The sequence below is a fragment of the Lacerta agilis genome, chromosome 16 (assembly GCF_009819535.1).
Source record: "Lacerta agilis isolate rLacAgi1 chromosome 16, rLacAgi1.pri, whole genome shotgun sequence".
Lineage (NCBI taxonomy): Eukaryota > Metazoa > Chordata > Lepidosauria > Squamata > Lacertidae > Lacerta > Lacerta agilis.
Window position 1 is genome coordinate 18008121 of NC_046327.1, and position 19661 is coordinate 18027781.

Genomic DNA, 19661 nt, shown 5'->3' on the forward strand with positions numbered 1-19661 from the left:
AATCTCCAAAGAAGCTCCTACAGTGCCAATAAATCTGCTTTATGTAAATGTTACTTACATTTCCTTGACCGTACTTAGGCTATTCTTTTTCGCAATAAGGATCCAATATGAAGCAATAAAGAGGGAGAGCTGCATTTTAATATTTTGCTGAAATAGCACCGAACACTAAGATTAGGGTGGGCGAATTTGGTGTCCTGATACCGGTAACTTCATTGCTTCTGATCTTATGTAAAATGACAGTCAAAATCAGGAGAACAAACTATTGCATATATTTCAGTAGTATGGATCCAGCAGAGATCTGAAAATGGGAGGACAAGATTCCCAGCATGGGACAAATGCACGCCCTTGGATATATTCAATAGAAAATTCTAAAAGAGATGTACATTTTAAAATCACTGTTGTGGTGACTTTTCATAGGAAACACTGGTGCTCTTGTGGAATAATAATAAAGATATGCTGTGGGGCTACCTTCCAAAAATGGTGTCCCTGGCCATTTTTTTAAAATGTAAATTATTGGTGTAAACAGCTGCACAGAAAGCAATGGGCAGTGAGGTCGGTATCCCAAAATTCCTTTTCTTACAAATATATATTAATAGTTTTATTTGGCATGACTTTGTCATGAAAGTCATGAACCATCTGTAGGAATTACTCAGGCTGTTGCAATTCTCGGTGATAGAAAACCTTTGACCATTTTTCATTGGGAAACCAAATACGAATTTTATTTGCCAGTTAATTGTGTTTGGTTTCTAGTCCTTGAAAGTGTATACTTTGGAGCTGATGACATTTTACTCAATATAATTAGTAAATGTTTTGTAAATACTAAGAAATAGTGGAAGATGTCAAAACTGAATAAACTTTAGCTTTGGTCCTCTTTAATTTTGGAAGACAAAACATAGTATTTTTCAAGCTTGCTTTTTTTTTTGCACACACACCCACACAACACAAAGCTAATGCAATACTAATATAGAATTGTGTTTAAAATGTTTATTCCAAAATCAAACACATGGATCGTATGCTTGGAAAGGTTTAAATAAACAAAAGCAAACAAACCCTGTCCTTTAAATCATAATTGTGTTGCCTGTGATGAATTCTACTTACTAGACTGATGAGAAGGCAAACTTTATCTCTAGGTAGCAGGCAGAAAGAAACTGCAGCTGAAAGGCCTATGTCCCCTGGGAGGGATCGGATATCCGACAGTCTTAGCATTAAGTCCAGCCCATAAGGCTGCCACCTACAACCTTCCCCACCCTCATCCCCATTGCAGCTTTGTTAGATTGCTCTAATCGATTGTCATCCTTTCGTGACCACACAGTGGGAGAAAGAGAGAGAGAGAGAGAGTCTAACTGGCTCCTCCATTCCTCCCTTAGATTTTATGGCCTCTCCTCCATCTAATTGGATGAAATAGGAAGTCACTGGCAGTCCTGCGTTGCTGGGTGTGCTGATTTAACTCGGACCAGCCCTGCAGAGGGGTGGGGGTGGGGAGAGAGAAAGGGAAACAGAGGGAATCTGTATGTCAGAAGAACAGAGTGAAGGAAAGAAGAAAGGGAAGAACTAAAGGGAAGGAATACTGGGGAGGGACAAAGAAGAGGAGGTGGTAAGGACTGAGGACAGAGTTGCCATTATCTCCTTTTCGAATCTCTCTGTAATGATATTGGTTGCAGGGATGCCCAGGGAGCAGGCACCTGCTGCTCAGTAATGATTCAGCCTCTTTCTGCCGGCTCTCTCGCACAACAGGATGCTGTTGCTACTGTCATTGCTGCTGCTGCCGCCGCTGCTGCTACTGCCGTTCTTACTGATTTTCCTTTTGCTTCTGCTGCATGACGGCTGTGTTTTCCTCCATCTAAGCAGCCACCCGCCTCAGATGCTCAAGGTGAGAAGCCAGCCTCTTGCTCTGGGCTGTTCGTTCACTTAAACAATTTTGCTCAGGATTTCAGATTCTTCTTTCCCCTTCATCTTCTTATTTTTGGCTCCGTGAAGAACAAGAGATGGCTTGAGAGGAATTATAAACAAAAAAAATTAAAAGTGAGCAAGGAGGAGGAGCAGGAGCTGAATCATTATGAGAGGCTTTTCTCCTTTCTGAATATTTGGAAGGATTTCCCCCCCTTTGCATTCTGTTTATTTGGATCGTGCTCTGACACTTGAACTCTTGATACCTATGCTGTGATCCGGTAAGATTTCTCTGGATCTTTTCCCCCTCTTTTGGCTTCCTTGTTAGTGATAATGGAAAGATTTTTTGAGGCCTTCTAGAAGAGAGCTCAACTGAAGAAATACCTGCTTAAATATGTCTGAAGCTACTCTGGAGAGTTTTCCCAACCCCTCGAACCAGCTGAGTCCCACTCCATCACTTGAGGGGCTTCCTACTGAAGAGGACATACCAGAAAATCAAACAGCAGACACAAGGGTGCAGGGAATAGCAGGCCTCGCTGCCACTTGCTGTGTGTGTCTGGAGGCAGAGCGGCTGACAGGCTGCCTCAACTCTGAAAAGATCTGCATTGTCCCAATCTTGGCTTGCCTGATCAGCCTCTGCCTCTGCATTGCTGGCCTCAAGTGGGTGTTCGTGGACAAGATTTTTGAATATGATTCTCCAACACATCTTGACCCAGATAGGATTGGGCAAGATCCAGTGACTGCCGTGGATCCTACTGCACTCTCTGCTTGGGTGCCATCTGTAGTGCATACTTCTTACTTTCCAATGCCCACCAATGTAGCTAACTTTGAAGTAACAGGGCAGCCTGCTGGTTCACCAGTTCCCTCTGAGGTTGCTTCTAAGCCGTCTCCATCTAGAGGTGACCAGTTAGAGGATCAGTTTTTACTCTCTTCGGGGCCCTCCTTACCCCCACCTAGTATAGAACCTGAAGTGAAAGGGTCCACGACAACATCTCTGCCACAAGAATTTGAAACTAATATCCAAACAGCTCCACCAAAACTAGGTAAGCATTTGATCCTGTTCCCTGTGCATAATTGTCATACAGGTGCAATCTATATTGAAGAGTATTCATATTGTGATATGACTGATACTAACAGATTTGCTAATAATTAAAGAGGAGTATGTTAGCTCAGATATTAGCTTTAGCCTGTCCTTTTGTTAAAGCTGCAAAAAGAGATGCTCGAGGAAGCGGGGGGGGGGGAAGGGAGGTGCTAGACATGTAATACTGACAATAACTTTGTTCAACTGATGGTACTTTACAAACAATTCAGCTGGCCCATTTAAGTAACGAATTGTATATGACTGTTATCATCACTCCCTTCTGATCTTGAGTCTTTTGTGTCCCTGACAGATTATGCCCTTCAACGCTCATTTATACTCCCTCCCCTTAAGTTAGCTGGTTAGTGCAAAAAGAAAGGAAAAATTACTGTTAATTTGGCAAAAGCATTGAAGTCCTGCGGCACTTTAAAGTCTAACCAATTTTATTATGGCATGAGTTTTCATGGCCACAGACTGCTTCATCAGATGCATGGAATGTGAGCTGCACTCCTAGAATATGATGAACTGGGCTCCAGTCCATAAAAGCTTATGCCCATAAAATCTGTTAGGTCTTCAAGGTACCACAAGACTCTTAGTCTGTTACTGCAGAGATGCCAAGCATGACTATCCCTCTGGAAATTTGTCAGTAATTCTGATCATTTACATTTCCAGTTAGAGCCTGGTACCAACCTGTACAGATATGAGCTACTACACCAGTGTCTCTCTGGCCCAGTATCTCTTGGCATTGTGTATAACCCCTCCACTTATGGCTAAATTTGAGCAATAGCTTGCCATTGGCTAAGCCCTGGAATGTCTTTATATTGGGAGCTCTGTGTTGGTTAGTGTGGTGTAATGATAAAGATGAAAGAGCCTCTAAGCATGTGTGGAGTGCATTTCCTTTGCCACTGAGTAATTTCAGCCATGTTCCAATATCTGGGATAAGGACAAACCATTTTCTGCTTGGAGGATGTTGCTTTTAGCCTGATAACTTACGGTTTTTTAGAAAATCCCTGGGAGCATTGGAGGCAAAAAATATCAATTTGTTTAGATGTATAAGCTTGCTCGTTCTGAAAGGCTCGAGATAATACATCAACAAATTTATTGAAATTCACTCCATCCTTTACTGACTTGCATCTAAGCTCCGCAAAATGGCTTAAACTGGAAGATCTAAACTCTAAAGTTTCCTTTTCTTTTATTCCTCCATGTAGGAGACTGGGCAGGAACAAGCTTTTAACTTTCACTTGAATCTCTTGCTATTAACATATTTAAGAGAATAAAATGCTATGTTGGAAAATAAAATTGCCAACATTTTTTGAAATGCAAATCCCTGAAACGACACATAAATAGCGAACTTCTATTAAACATGCAAAGGGTGTGTGTTTTGAGAGGGTGAAGATATTTAACAGAGATGTGCAATGGTGAACACTGATTTGTTTCCTTTGATTTGTTCTTCTAACGTTGTAAGCTTTATTCCCTACCTCTTATACTTTTGAGATGTTATTTCGAGAGCATCATAAATCGACCACATGGCCATATCTGGTAGATGTATGTCAAATGTAAAAATATTAGCAGTTATAACACTAATTTACAGACCAATCCTATGCATGTTTGCTCATTTGGACTTTTCTGTCTAGTAAGTATGTTCAGGATTGAATCTTCGTGCACCAGATGATTTGAACAGTATAATGAGAAATCTCCATTGCTAGCAGTGCAGCTACACCCATCTGCAGGAGCTGTGGATCTTGCCCAATTATTATAATAGTCCAAATGTGAGTTCTGCCGAGACAGGATTCAAAAGGCACAACATTACAGCTCCTTCAGAGATCCTTTGCATGAGAATCCATTACAGAAATACTGGCTGAAGCACAACTTACCTGAGTTGATAGTCTGTCAGATTGCTGAGCAAATAAAGTTGATTAGTATAAAAAGATTGGTCATGTAATTGCCACGTTGACTTACTGGACTTAACCAGTTTTAGGTAGATGGGGGGGCATGGAGAGAGCAAGCTTCTTTCCCACCTCTTTTTTTTTGGGGGGGGGTCTCCTTAGAATGTTGCCATCCCTCTGCAGTTGGCAAACTGAACGTCATCTACAAAAAGCAGCTTCCCGTAGGAACAAAAATGACAAAGACCTGTAAAGAAGCAAAACCAAATGTATACACAACCTGCAACGTTCTGTACAACAGAGAAGAGTTTATGAATTCAATAATTTGAAACTGAGACAGAATTTGCTCATAGCCCACCCATCCAGTGGGTTTCTTGAGAGGAGTGGGGCGGGGGGAAGGTGGCCTAACAGCAAATCATTATCTGCAGTCCTCTCAGCTCACAGCTTGCAGAAGACAGGTGGTGGAGGAAATTTTGGAGGATTGCAGCAACTGTTTTGTTCTTTAAGTCTTAAATTCCATATAGCTATTTACAGAAGGAGTAAGGAACTTGTAACTGATTTGTGTTCGGTTTGCGTTGAGTAAGAATATTTACTTAGAAGCATAGGCCAATACAAGCTTTAGAACTATGAAGATCCCTCTAGAATTGGTATTGGGAAGCAAGTGTGCAAGATACTTGCCATGGCTCTGAACTTACCATGTGCATTACCTATTTCACGCAATCCAAGTCATTTGGGTAAGGGAGGATTTTATTTAAATATTTAATCCTCTAGGTGGGTTGTAAGAGCTGGGTGGGCACTTAAGCAAGTAGATATTTATTCCTAGTGAGATTGCACTTCTTCAGGGCTAAATATGTGCTGTCATCGTTCATAGTTTGAGACTGACATGTCATTTTTGAACCAGACTTTTTGTGGTTACAGAATCCCATTTTCTCCTCTCCTTTTCATCCAACTCAGCATATTCTGTTTGGGGCTCTATCTTTCAAGGTCATAGTCTGACAACGGCTAATTGATTCTTCTCTGTACTGGAGTCTGGGGGAGAAGCAATCCTAGTAATTGTCTCCGCTGTCTCGAGAACTCTCATACCTTTTAGTACCATACACTTTGTATTTTTTCAATATAGAAACAATCCCTTTTCTTCCCTATGCCTTCTCATTCTAAATTAAATTTCACCCTAGTTCTGTTGAAATAGGAAAGAAAAGCTAGTGTTTTATGCAATCATATATAGGGCATATCCGTATACACATCTGAATGATCTATCTATGGTTTACATTATATTCTTGCCATAACCTGCAATCTCTCTGCGAAGATGTGTTGGTTTCATGATTACTAATCACGCTCAGATGAAATAGTGCTTTACACATAAGACCACAAAAACACCTTCGTTACTATAATGGTTATGTTCAGGACGTTGCAATCATTTCTGCGGTAATAGCTGTATTGTATTATATCGTCAACATTTTTTTCCTGTTATTAGAGATTATTAGAGGTTTGAGCTTTTTTTCATTTTCTATTTGAATGAACTGTAAGGAGTTCCTGTGCAACATTTGATCACTAGCTTCTATATATTTGATAGTGGCTTTTTATCTACCACTTCCTACCTGGTTTTACCTGCCAGATTCTGACTCTTCGTTTCTTTGCATGTGCATAATGAATAGCAGAAAGGCACAGTACATATATTTAAAAAGCTCAATAATTTCTATCAGAAGATTTCGTGTCCCTGTTGGCCAGCAGGAACAGCCCTACTTAAGAGTCCCCTTGATGCATGATCAGCAGAAGGACAAAACAGAGCTTTTTTAAGTGGTAGCTTCAGTCCTATTTAAGTTACTGTTGAGGAAGGCCTAACTAAATCTAAGCTTGCAAGGTTTTAGGAAGCAATGGCTGTGATCCAATCTAGGCACACCTAGAGCCTTCTTGAGTAGGTGGGAAATAGTCTTAATAAATCTAAAGCAAATAGATTATTTATTGTAAAGATGAAAACAAAGTTGAATTAGGATCTTGAACAGAGCTATTTTATTCACAGGCAAAACTGCAATGCTAAGGGTGACGTTTCTCAAACGTACAAAGTTTGAGAGCAATAAAGCTCACTCAACACTAAAGGTAATCATTGTGCAGCAAGTGTGACTTATTTTCAGTGAGCCTTACTCCCAGATAACTTAAGAATAGACAGCCAGCCAAGGAGGTGTGAAATGTAGCCATATTAACTTTTCATTTGTGAACAGAACTCTACTACAGGCTTTATTAATTTAATCATTGTGTCTCGGTATACAAGATAGACAAAAGTGGGTGAGATTAATCTCTTTTATTTAATAATGGCTCAACTTCCATAAAGTGTGTTATACCCTCCCCCTTGGCATCCTCTGGTTCATTTTAGCTAATGCCCACTCTGCCGTTTTCACAACTTGGCTGTCCGCCCTTCCTCACACCCTGAGTTGGTCTTTGACAAAAACTGCTTTAGTATGTATGATAAAGCTTCATACCAGGGTACCTGTTGCTACATCCTAATTATACTGCAACACAACTTAGATATTGTTTCCACAATTTGCTGTATTCAATTCTGGGGATGTGATGCTTTTCATCTGATAATAATTAGTCACATTCTTTGCTTCAGGATTCATTTTAACTTTTTCTAGTAATAGAGCTGTCCTGAAGAGCACACAAACTTCACCTTGTAGATGCAAGTGGAGTCTTCAACTGTAAACTCATCCTTCCAAGTAAAAGAAGAATAAACACTTTCTTTTTCCTTTCCCTTTTTTGAAGTGTCCATAAGAGGAACTTGTGTGGCATTCAATCGCTTTTTGTCTCCTTTATTATCCAAAGGACCATCTCCCTAGGCAGTCTCCTGTTGCTGATGCATTTAAATAATTACAGTGGTTTGGGTATTTGTGCTTTTAGCAATATGCTCCTCAAACTCTTTTAGCATCCCTTCTTGTTGTCCACTCCAATAGCATTTCTTTTGCCAAAGTTTGTGTTCCTTTTTGTTCTCATTTGGATAAGACTTACATTTTCTAAAGGAAGCCTTCTTGCCTCCAACAGCTTAAGTGACTCTGTTCACTAGTCACCTAGGTACCACCTTTGTTCTGGTGGTACATTTCTTAATCTGCAGTATATATTCTAACAGAATATCAGTTTTTGATAGCACTATGATCACTATTCCCAAGTGGTTCAGCAGTACTTACATCTCCTGGGTGCCACTCAAGATTAAGTCCAGGGTTGCCACCCCTCTGGTTGGCTCCCTGACCAACTCTTCTAGGGCACAGTCATTTAGAGTATCTAGAAATTTTCTTTCTTTGCCTTGACTCAAACTCACATGTAGCCAGTCTGTCTGAGAGTAGTGGATGTCACCTGTTACTAAAGCAATCGGTGTCACTGCTTATCTGTGGCAGTGTTCATTGGGTCCTCCATATTCATTCATTGGCAACCCAGTTAAACAGGTGATAACCAGTGATTAAAAAGTGCAAACTCAATATTGTACTAGGAAACAAATAAGTTCTTTATCGGTGTTCAGTGCTTCATTTAAGATGCATTGTTCCCTTCAAATAGAATATAATTTTATTAGGATTTTTTTAGGAAACAAAAATAAATTAAAGCATTTAAAGTACCTATGGAAGATAGTAGAGTTTAAAAGTGGCATAAGTTTAAGTGTATTACTTAAATGCATTAGTTGTTTGTTACCTGAAAGGCCTCTAAGCAATTTGCATTTTAAAACATAAGCATAAATATATTATGCCATAGGGACAAAAGAAAAATGCATCTAAAATATTACAATTTCCATACAACTTACAACCCTCTGCACCCCCCATAACAGCCATAGAAAATTTGTCAGGACAGTATCAATAGAAAAGAATCAATTCAGTCCATCAGATTACTAGGGGGAAAGGTAAAAACTTTACCTGCTGCCAAAATGATGTTCATGAAGGTGCCAGGTGGATCACAATTGGAAGAACATTCCACAGAAGTAGAGCCACAGCTGAAAAGGCCCTCTCCTTTAACATCATCATTCAAGCCTCCCTCAGAGTAGGGACCTGGAGAAGGGCCTCAGAAGTTGATCTATGGCTCTGGGTAGGGTCTCAAAAATATTGGGGTCCTGAGGCATGAAGAGCTTTAAAAGTCAAAACCAGCACTTTGAATTAGGCTCAGAAGCCTACAGGTACTAATTGCATTGTTGTTGTTTAGTCGTGTCCGACTCTTTGTGACCCCATGGACCAGAGCACACCAGGCATTCCTGTCTTCCACTGCCTCCCGCAGTTTGGTCAGACTCATGTTGGTAGCTTCAAGAACACTGTCCAACCATCTCGTCCTCTGTCGTTCCTTTCTCCTTGTGCCCTCCATCTTTCCCAACATCAGGGTCTTTTCCAGGGAGTCTTCTCTTCTCATGAGGTGGCCACAGTATTGGAGCCTCAGCTTCAGGATCTGTCTTTCCAGTGAGCACTAATTGCATTAGTACTGTACTAATTGCATTGACAAAGCAATCAATTAGAGCAATTAACATCACCACCTAACTTCCTCCAGCCCTTCTATCTAGTTGTAAAACAGAATAGCATGCTAGCATTCTGGAATAAAGTTAATAGTTGCCCATCTAGGGCTGTGGGTAAAGATCCTTTGGCTTTTGGCTGGGTGAAAGCAAATAAAGCAAAGTTGGATAGACAGCAAGCAGAGCGACTGTGATATTTACTCAACATTATATATCAATAAGAAACAGGACAAGGAGAATGGAATTTTCCATCATTTCCATTGATTTTGTTACTTACATAGGTGAACCCACAGAAATTGTTGACTATGGATTGCCGTAATCTGTAGGGGGTGGAGTATAACTGGGACCCCTGTTTTTACATCACATTCATTTGAAGCATTCCAGCAATGTTTATAATTCCATGTCCATTGTGGCACTCTTATTCCATTCTTCTCATATCTTTGTTATCTTTAGTCTTATCCTCATCCAAGATGCCAAGGTCTCACATGGTGGCCAATGACATCTAGCACAAACTTCCAGCAAACCTACACATAGTATCACATACTTGAACTTTTCCACCATTTTGGTCCATCATGATTTCTCTACTTTGATGTTTGCTTGATGTTTGCTGTAGTTAATGGTTCTGTGAACCTAGCAAGGTCCAGGTTAGCATAATACAGTGTGTTCTGTTCTGTTGTATAATAATATTGTTAGTTGCTTTAAAGTTTAAACTTTGTTAAAAGGTGGGAAAATAACATTTGATAGTTCAGTGTCTGTGTGCCATCCTACATTGCCTTGCCATCCTTTCACAAGTATCTTCGTTGCAGTAAAAGTCAAATGCAAGTGAATTGGTATGACATTGTACCAATTCATTGTAACCATCTGTATGTGGTCTTATATATGTATATATTTTAATTCTACTAATGCTTAATTGTTTAAAAAGGTGGGGTGTGACATGTGGGCCTAGTTGATCTCCTGGGAGTGAAAAATGAAAACATAAAAAGTGGAAATAAAAGCAGTCTGGTAAATATGAATTGAAGGTATTGCTGTCCTTTCATCCATTTCCCCTGGGCTCATCCTCCATCACCCACAGTCCCTTTTTGCCTCTCCAACTACACCCCTGTTCCCATCACCCAACTCCCAAAAGACCAGGAGGGAATTAGATTGGGCAGCTGTCATTATCATTTCTCTGCCTTTTCATTGTACAGGACAAATGGCAGCTGTTCTCCGTCTTGCACTAAGTCCCCAGAGAACAGTCTTAAGTCAGGAAGGAAGAAAAAGAAATCTCCCTTCCACACTGTTGCGGAAGTTGTGCATTGACTGTCTCTTCCTTAACTCTCCACACAAGATTCAGGAAAGGCAGAGTCTATGATGCACACACAAACTTCAAATTTAGGCATATAGTCAAAATTAGGCTTGAACCTGCAAAAGTCAAGTAAGCAAATGCCTAACTACACAGCCTGTGTGTGAGCCTTTCTATAAATGGAAAAGTTCCAACATATCTAAACCACATTTGAAAACTGGAATCCTCTCTTTCTAGATCATATATGTGAGTGTGACCTTGAGTGAAATAGCCAGGTGTGCATACATATTTGGGAAGAAGCTGTCACATATCAGAACGATAAGTATCTTAAATTCCTTGTATTAGTAGCAGCAGAGTAAATTAATAATACTGCAGTTACCCAACTGATGGCATAAAATTGTACTATGCCAATTTTAATAACTTTTGTTGTTCAGTTGTTCAGTCGTGTCCGACTCTTTGTGACCCCATGGACCAGAGCACACCAGACACCCCTATCTTTCATGCCAGTCGCTTCGAGAACACTGTCCAACCATCTCATCCTGGCGATACTGTATTCACACGTGTCATATGATACCATTCAATGTGTCATTGTACCCCACTCCCATTTAGAAATTTACTAGAAATAGCTGCCATCAATTATCCTTATTTGCCTTTGTGCATTGCAGATATGTACGGATTAATTTCCGTTCATTTTGCAATACAGTCATTTTTATTTTGGAACAGAAAAAAAGAGTCTTTCCCAACAGCTGACAGCAAGACAAAATGGTGTTTCCAATAGGGCAGTGTTTCAAGTTGATGTTTAGCTGTGCATTTATTCTGCAGTATGCAGCTAGAAAGATATAAATGGAAGCTTTTATGCTTTGAACATTTGCAGTCTTGCTAATGGAAATGCAATAGATTTTGCTGCAGAAACCTAACTCGGAATCAATACTGATGCAGTGAACCAGCTGGTTCAGCAGTGGAGCATGTATTTATAGAAAAAGATAGGACCCAGCTATACAGGCTCCTGGAGTCCATATTAATTTGGGATAACAAGGCTCAACCAAGCTTGGAAAGCAGGTTTGGCCCCACCCATTCCTTAGTATAGCCTCATTGATGGATGAGATGGGGGAGTGGGAATTGAGGGGGAAATTCCATAAAACACTGAGGGTTAGTGCATCTGACGTTAGGAGTAATGTAGTTTCTGGATACAGCTGAATAATGCTTTGGTAATTGTTCTTGCCATGTTCTATGTATCCTGCAACTATTCCTATACTATATCTAGCACCAGCATGGCATAATGAATAATGAATATCAGAGGTCAGCAAAAGTTAAATATTTGTTCACAAATCATGTATGTAATTGTAGAAAATGACTGCTGCTAAATTCCTAAAGGCTATCCAATGGATTATCTTGAATGGTTGAGGTCTATGACAACTGGTTGGCTTGGGGTATGTTTGTGTGTAATGCATGATAGTTGGCCACTTGACTTGCAGAGTAGTGCAGACACATCTAGCCCACATATGAATTCTTATACATAGTAATGGACCAACACTTGTTTTCCACAATGTGATACCCACATATGTACTACACGGGTTCACAGAGGCCTTCCTTAAGGCCCCTGCTCCTGATGCAATTAGATTTGAAAGAAGCATTCTTTGGAAGCCAACAGAATAGGTTGTGGTGTTGGTGTTATGCCCAGGACAGTATCTGGTTTGCAAATATGCCCCCCAAGTATGGAAAACCCTGATGCAGACTCTTGATGGGTGTTGAACCCACTCCTATGATGAGTTACTTTAAAAAAGATCCACTACTAGGCAGTTCAGGCCATTGGAATCCAATGTGGCAGTAAGGCAACATTTCATCAGTACATGGAGTTCTGCTTGTGCAACAGAATGTTCTCTTCCCCCCTCCTCCCTCCATGCACCCCTTCAATCTCTTCTGGGGGATCCCCGACACTTTTGAGCAGATACTGGGGAGGGTGAGGGGTGTGCGTGGGGAGAGAGGGGGAAATATTGTTACACCAGCTAAGTTAGTAGGTCTCTTAAGCTTCTATTCACTTACATTGGAGAAAGTAAATATAGGTCTTGATAGGACTGCACATTTTGCTAGTTACTGATAATGGTAGTTGCTTGTAAATGTTACATCGGCTCATATCTCATCCTGGAAATTTCACCATTGACAGTTCACAGTATTTTAACTTAGCACACTTGTTGACAAAGTTATTGATGCCCAGTAAGGCATATTGACATCATTAGATAAACAGCATCTAAGAAATTGATGTCCCCTTGTGATATAGGCCCCATGAAATAGACATAAATCTTCAGTTTTACTGGCACTACATTAATGATCTTTCATACTTTATAATGTTTTTTTCCTCTTCTACCAACTGTATATGACTTTTTCTCAACAATTTATACATTGGTGCTTCATGGTATATGGTTTTCAATAATTTGGTAGCAGATCATTTTTGAGATAAGGGGAAACCAGCAATGGCTCATTCATGTAGTATGCAGTGGCATGCATCATGCAAAACAAATCCCAGCTCTGATTAGAGTCTTTGCTGTTACTCTTTCACCAGTCAATTAATTCTGATGATGAGACACATCAAAGGGGAATAGAAGGCACCAGGTATATGCAAATGTTTCTCAACCACACAAACCCAGAGTCTTAAAATGGCTTTATTTTTCTAAGGTGTTAGCTGAAATCTACATGAAGGTACTAGAACTAGGTCTCTGCTGTGATGCTTACAGTTTTTCACAACAGCTAAGTTAGACTGCTGACAAAGATGGTATTTTGAAAGTGAGTGATTTTTTTCCCCATTAAAAAAATGGCAGTCCCTAACCTGTGGGATTCCTCTGTACCAGAGGTGCAGCTGGCATCCTCATTATGCCAGCTGCACCTCTGTTTCTCAACCACACAAACCTAGAGTCTTAAAATGGCTTGATTTTTCTAAGGTGTTAGCTGAAATCTTTTGTCGTATGCAGAAGACTTGCCACATTTAACTTTTGAGATGCATATACAGCTTACACAGGGGTTCGGTTCCATGTATTACATGAAAGGTGTGTATACCCAAACCCTTATAGCTTCCCCATGACGAACAGGGGAAGGGAAGAGGGGAATCATTCCAAGCACTTGCAGATCCAGTGCACTCATTGGGCCTTGTCCAGCAAGCAAGGCAGAGGGCTTAAAAACTCTCCTCTTTGCTGGGTAAACCCAGCATGATAAGCGCTTTTAAGCTCTCCACCTTGCTGGGGACTTGCACAGTTTCAACCAGCCTGCCTTCAGTCATGTGTGGTGGTAATCATGCAAGTCCAATGTGCATAAGATGAGGGATTGCTGTATTTTACAGCCCACCCCATTAGTTTGACTATAATTTGTTTTAATTTTAGTATTGTATTTTTATATTATTGTCACCTTATAGTGAAGGGCGAGGGACGCAGGTGGTGCTGTGGTCTAAACCACTGAGCCTAGAGCTTGCCGATCAGAAGGTCGGCAGTTCGAATCCCCTTGATGGGGTGAGCTCCCATTGCACAGTCCGTGCTCCTGCCAAACCTAGCAGTTTGAAAGCACGTCAAAGTGCAAGTAGATAAATAGGTACCGCTCTGGTGGGAAGGTAAACGGCGTTTCCATGCACTGTTCTGGTTTCACCAGAAGCGGCTTAGTCATGCTGGCCACATGACCTGGAAAAACTGTCTGTGGAAGTGGACAAACACTGGCTCCCTTGGCCTGTAAAGCGAGATGAGCACCGCAACCCCAGAGTTGTTTGCGACTGGACTTAACTGTCAGGGGTCCTTTACCTGTACCTTTATAGTGAAGGGCAGGTAAGAAATCTGATGATAATAATCATAATGATAATCAAGAGTTCATAGGCAGGTCGGAATTTTGGAAATCTGGACCAAAATGAGAAGACAGGCAGAATTTAGTCAAGATTCCAAATCCTGAAAGTGAGGGAGGTTGGTGGTAGGACTTTCAGGACCACGGACAGAGCCCAGGCAACAAACTTGGTGTTCCAAGGAGGGCTCTCTGCGCTCCCTGAGCCTGGCTACATCTCTCAGACTCTTCCTTCAGGTAGAAGCCAATAAAAGAGAGATAATTTATGACCTTAAAACTCATTAGTTAATTGACTTCTTTTTAAAATGTGATTTCTATTCTGTGCTAAACATCTGAGAAATGAGATTCCTCACTTTTCTTTGTAAGTCTTCTATTAATCTTTCCCACCCCACCCTTTCTCAATTTTTAATTAACTGTCATTCATGCAAAACTGGTGTTATTGGCTTCACAAACTTGTTGTATATCCTTTAACCACAATTAGACAGTATAAGCTCCTGGTGACTTTACCAGATGTGCAAAGAGATGCTTTTATAGAGGCCTGACTTCCAGGGGGAGGAATAAATTGTGAAGGATGTACATTTAGCTTGATTACTTAGTTAAAAGAGCATTAGAAAAGAGAAGGCATATTTGGTGAATGCATCAGAGATTCAGGGTGAATTAAAACATTCTGTTCATTTAGCAAATCATTCTAGGTACCATTTGGTAATCCAACACGTGGACTGTCACACATGTTCAGATATGATGATTCCCAGCAGCAGAAGCCAAGCTAATATATGCACATCACATTTTGGCTACTGCCTACTATGTGCAGCTTATGTATATGTACATTTATTTGAAAATGTATATACAGGTGAAACTCGAAAAATTAGGATATTGTGGAAAAGTCCATTTATGCAAGCAATTGTTTTCATTAGCTACTGGAGTTTAATATATGAGATAGACTCATGACATGCAAAGCGAGATATGTCAAGCCTTTGCTTGTTATAATTGTGATGATTATGGCGTACAGCTGATGAAAACCCCAAAGTTGAAATTGTTAATTTGGGGTTCTCATCAGCTGTACGCCATAATCATCACAATTATAACAAATAAAGGCTTGACATATCTCGCTTTGCATGTCATGAGTCTATCTCATATATTAGTTTCACCTTTTAAGATGAATTACTGAAAGAAATGAACCTTTCCACGATATTCTAATTTTTTGAGTTTCACCTGTAATTTTGTATAACATTAGGATAAGCTATTCAATGTTTGTTTTTTTTATTTTATTTATTGAATATTAAAGCCTGCATTTTCATGTAAAATGTCAATGGCAGCTAACAACAATAAAAACAACCAATATTACAATGAATGTAGTAAGCAGTAACACAGTAAAAAATATTGACTATCAAGTTAAATGTAGATAAAATGTCAGATAATGGTAACCAGCTAAAAATATATTCAGATTAAAATACGTATTTAATTATTTTGGCTTAGGTTTTTTTGTTGTTGTTTGTATACTACCTTTCCATAGTGAGCTGTCCCCAAAGCAGCTTACAACAAACATCTAGTTATCAAAATATAAAACAGTGAGGTGGGGGAGAAAAAAACAGTGTACAAAATTTACCAATACATTCAAATATGACAAAACAATTTAAAAAATATAGAATAAATTAAATATTACAAAAGGAAATAATCTAGGTTTAATACGTAAGTATAGTGTAAAATTAAATTTAACCTCCTTCCTAAAACTGGTGATGCCGGTCAGCAGCCTTGCTGCAGCATTCTGAACCAGCTTAAGTTTCTGAGCAGCCGTCAAAGTCATCTCCATCGTGACAAAAAATGACACCTCTAGGAATGATGTAGTCGGTACAGCAGCCTCAGATGGGCGAAAGTGTTCGGGCCACTGCTAAAGTATTCTGACCAGTTCCAAAGTTGTAGGAGTTCATTCAGGAGTACACACAAACTATAAAGTTGATTTTTTTAAAAAATGTAATCCATCCAAAACACAATAAATTCCAATTCTTTGGAGTACATTTCTACTGATCAGGAGATTTTCTGTCTTACCCGGTGACAACACATCCATTACTGACACCAAACAGCTATTTTTGTTTTTGTTGTCGTTATGTGTGTAGTTGTTGTGTCTTTTTTCTGTTTTTAAAAATTTAATAAATATATTTAAAAAACCAAACAAACAAACAACTATTCAGGAAAATGAGCATTTTCCTTGGATTGTAACGGAGAGGCAGATGATTATCTGCATACTGATGACACAAAAGTCCAGGCAGTCTTCCTGATCAGTTTTATGTAGATGCTAAAATACCACACAAATATACACAAAAGAGGAGAAAGAAGAACACTGGAATTTAGGAGAAGCAAGCTCTGGATTGGAGAATGGGAGAAGGGATCCAGAGAAACGTGAATTGAGGACCTGGCACACAAACATCCTGACAATCAGTTAAACTATCAGAGGCTATTTGCATCAGACACAAAACCAGCGCTAGTTTTACACCACCCCACCTTTTCACTATGGTTGACTTCCTCAGGTAGCATAGTATGTGATAATATTATTGTAAGATTCGTGTGAAGGTGCTTCACGAGTAACGGAGCAGGAGCCCAAACAGTCCTTTGCAGTTTTATTGTGCAAACTATTTACAGTGCAGAGCTACAAAAAGCATGTCTGTCTCAGTCGCTGGCAGAATCCGGGAGTGGCCCCTTCCAGCTTCTCCCCCAGCATAATAACTTCGGCACCCCAGGTCTCCTCCTACCCTCCTTGCGTTTCATCCCTCTGCACAACTGGGATGCCGGAAATGGCGTGCCTCTCTCCTGACCAGCCAGGCGAGGTGAGCGCAGGGTCTCAGCAACGTCCCCAAGCCTCTCCCCGCCAGGCTCCCTGTTTGTGGCTCCTGGCTAGAAGAGGCGCTGGGGCTCTCAGTGGCATCCCTAAGCCCCCTCCCCGCCTGGCTGGTTCCTTCCCTCTCCTCCCCACTGGAGGTGTGGTGGCTTTCCCCGCTGGAAGAGATGCTGCTGCTGAATTGGCGTCAGGGCTCTCTGTATGCTAACGGACCCTCCGTTCCCCTCAGTGGGCCAGGTGGCAGTTCCCTGACAATTATGTTTCCCATGCTTTTGTTTACTGTGTGGAGGGAAAGACAAAACTCATCCATCAGGTATCACCAAACTCTGTCTCTTTGTTCTAGCATAGATTCAGCAAGGTGCACAGAGAATCTTTTTGTACTACCAAATAAACTTTAGTTTCTTTTCTCCCGCACCATCACTAATGAAGTTCCAGCTGTAACACATGATTTATTGAGCACCAGGAAAAGGAATTCACCCTCCATTACTATACCACCACCCCCTCTGTCATTATATCATTATATTTCCTTCATATCTCCTCTGTCAGAACATTCCAGGCCCTGACATTACTTTAGTACCTTTCAGGGAATCAACTTAGTTTCATTGTTAATAGAATTTTGAAAGATATCAATAACAATATTCCCAATTTGTAGATCCTTCATCCGTGTAATTTTAGTGATCTATGGCTATAGGTATATTCCATTATGTTTAAAGAGAAGCAGTATTTCAGGATCAAAGAAGCAATCAATATGTTAGCACAAAGAGTATTTTTCAATGCTAGTTAACTGAAAATTGATGTATAGATCCCTCTTTGTGTTAATAAAAATGGGAACAATAACACGAAAGTATTGCTAGTAATTTTCAACATTAAAAGGCCACAGAATGAATGAATGAATGAATATATATATATATATATCAATAGCCTTTTTCAGCTGTATATTATTTCAGCTTAAAACTATAACCCATGTGATAGAAAGAAAAGCAGATCATCTGGAAGTTCTTTGCTGTCATTGGGGTATGGAATATAACATGGATTGAGGTAAAACTTGTGTTACATTATAATGTGTGTGTGTGTGTGTGTGTGTGTGTGATGAAGGTCATGAGGCAAAAATGTTTGAAACCTTCATTCATGCTTTTAAATGCCCATTTTCCTGATCATTGATTATCATGTTGTTTTACTTTAGTTTAAGCCCCAAATGCTCAACATAGGCAAGAATGGCAGATGTGCAGGGGGGGGGGGAATGTGGGTTAGTAACATTTTGTACCTTTGTGGTCAAAATGCATGCAAAAAGCAACTACCTAGAAGAGTCACCTTTACTTTCAGATGTTGTCTGCGATTTCCCCAGGGTATTCGACTCTCAGTATTTTTATTTTGACTCTGTTTTATGCAGTTCATACAACAACAAAAACCAAAAGTCAGAGCTGAATATTGACGTAGTTAACTATGTAGGTTAGATGATATATCTCAGTACCTGACACTGCAGTAGCTGAAGCCCAAAGTGATAAAACAGGTACCGTTATCAAGAGTAGGGATGTACATGGAATTTGATGGTTTCAATCTGACCAAGCTTTTCCCACATCACATCACCTCTTGCATCAAGTGCCCAGTTAAGAGCATGAGCATGCTGGGGTGTGAAACAGAAAATATAGCAGCATTTGCATAGTGGAGAGTTAAGCTCATGAACTTCATTAACATTATGATGCATTGTGCCATTTTCTCATGAGAGAAAGATAGATCATCATTGCTAAAGAAGAGGGCAGGAGTACTGTGGTTGCTTAAATGACTATGGTTAAGATTCCTGACAGTTTCTCTGCATCTACAGCTATATATTACTACCACTATTAATTGGGGGATACGTAGCACGATATCAGAGAATTGTTTGAATAAAAAATAGATTAAAAAAATAACTTTTATTGGATTTCTTAGCTGTGTTGATAACGGTAGGGTAGGAATCTTTTTGGTTGCACCAAGTTATTTCCTCTTTGAAGGAAGAAGGGATAAAATATATAATCTGCACTACTTTAGAGCCTACGTGTCAATCAGTAGGACTGCAACTACAATTTGAAAACATTTCAGGGGAGGCCCATAGCTCAGTGGCACAGGACATCCTTTCATGCAGCCCCAGCATCTCCAGAGAGAATGTCCTGCTGGAAAACTGCCCTTCAGTGTCAACCGCATAGGGCTGGATGGTCCATTGATCTCACTCATTCTAAGGCAGCTTTCTATGTTCCCATGTTTCATTCAAATACAGAGATTATTGATTTGGGCTGGGGGTTGGCTTGCATTTTATAAACTAGAGGAATGCTGGTGGAGCTTGGCATTTAGAGAATAGTACCACCACAGGTTCTTTTGGTCAGGTTCTCTGTGGTCATAGCATTTTTCACTATGCTATATAGCCAATGTGTTCAGTCCCT

General features: G+C 40.1%; 1 protein-coding gene across 17 annotated transcripts in view; it reads left to right on the plus strand.

Annotated features, from left to right (window-relative positions):
• LOC117061305 (pro-neuregulin-1, membrane-bound isoform-like) overlaps positions 1 to 19661 on the plus strand; it is a 316890-nt gene that overhangs the window by 224843 nt on the left and 72386 nt on the right. For 3 of the 17 annotated variants that reach the window (XM_033174055.1, XM_033174051.1, XM_033174056.1), the window contains exon 1: positions 2007 to 2930. The exons of 9 other annotated variants lie outside the window; for them this stretch is intronic. In XM_033174055.1, coding sequence (XP_033029946.1) covers positions 2282 to 2930 — 649 coding nt within the window. In that variant the 5' untranslated portion in view covers positions 2007 to 2281. Of the gene's footprint in view, positions 1 to 1995; positions 2931 to 19661 lie in introns of those variants that run through there. 5 more of the 17 variants (XM_033174054.1, XM_033174058.1, XM_033174057.1 and 2 more) reach the window with 3 other exon arrangements.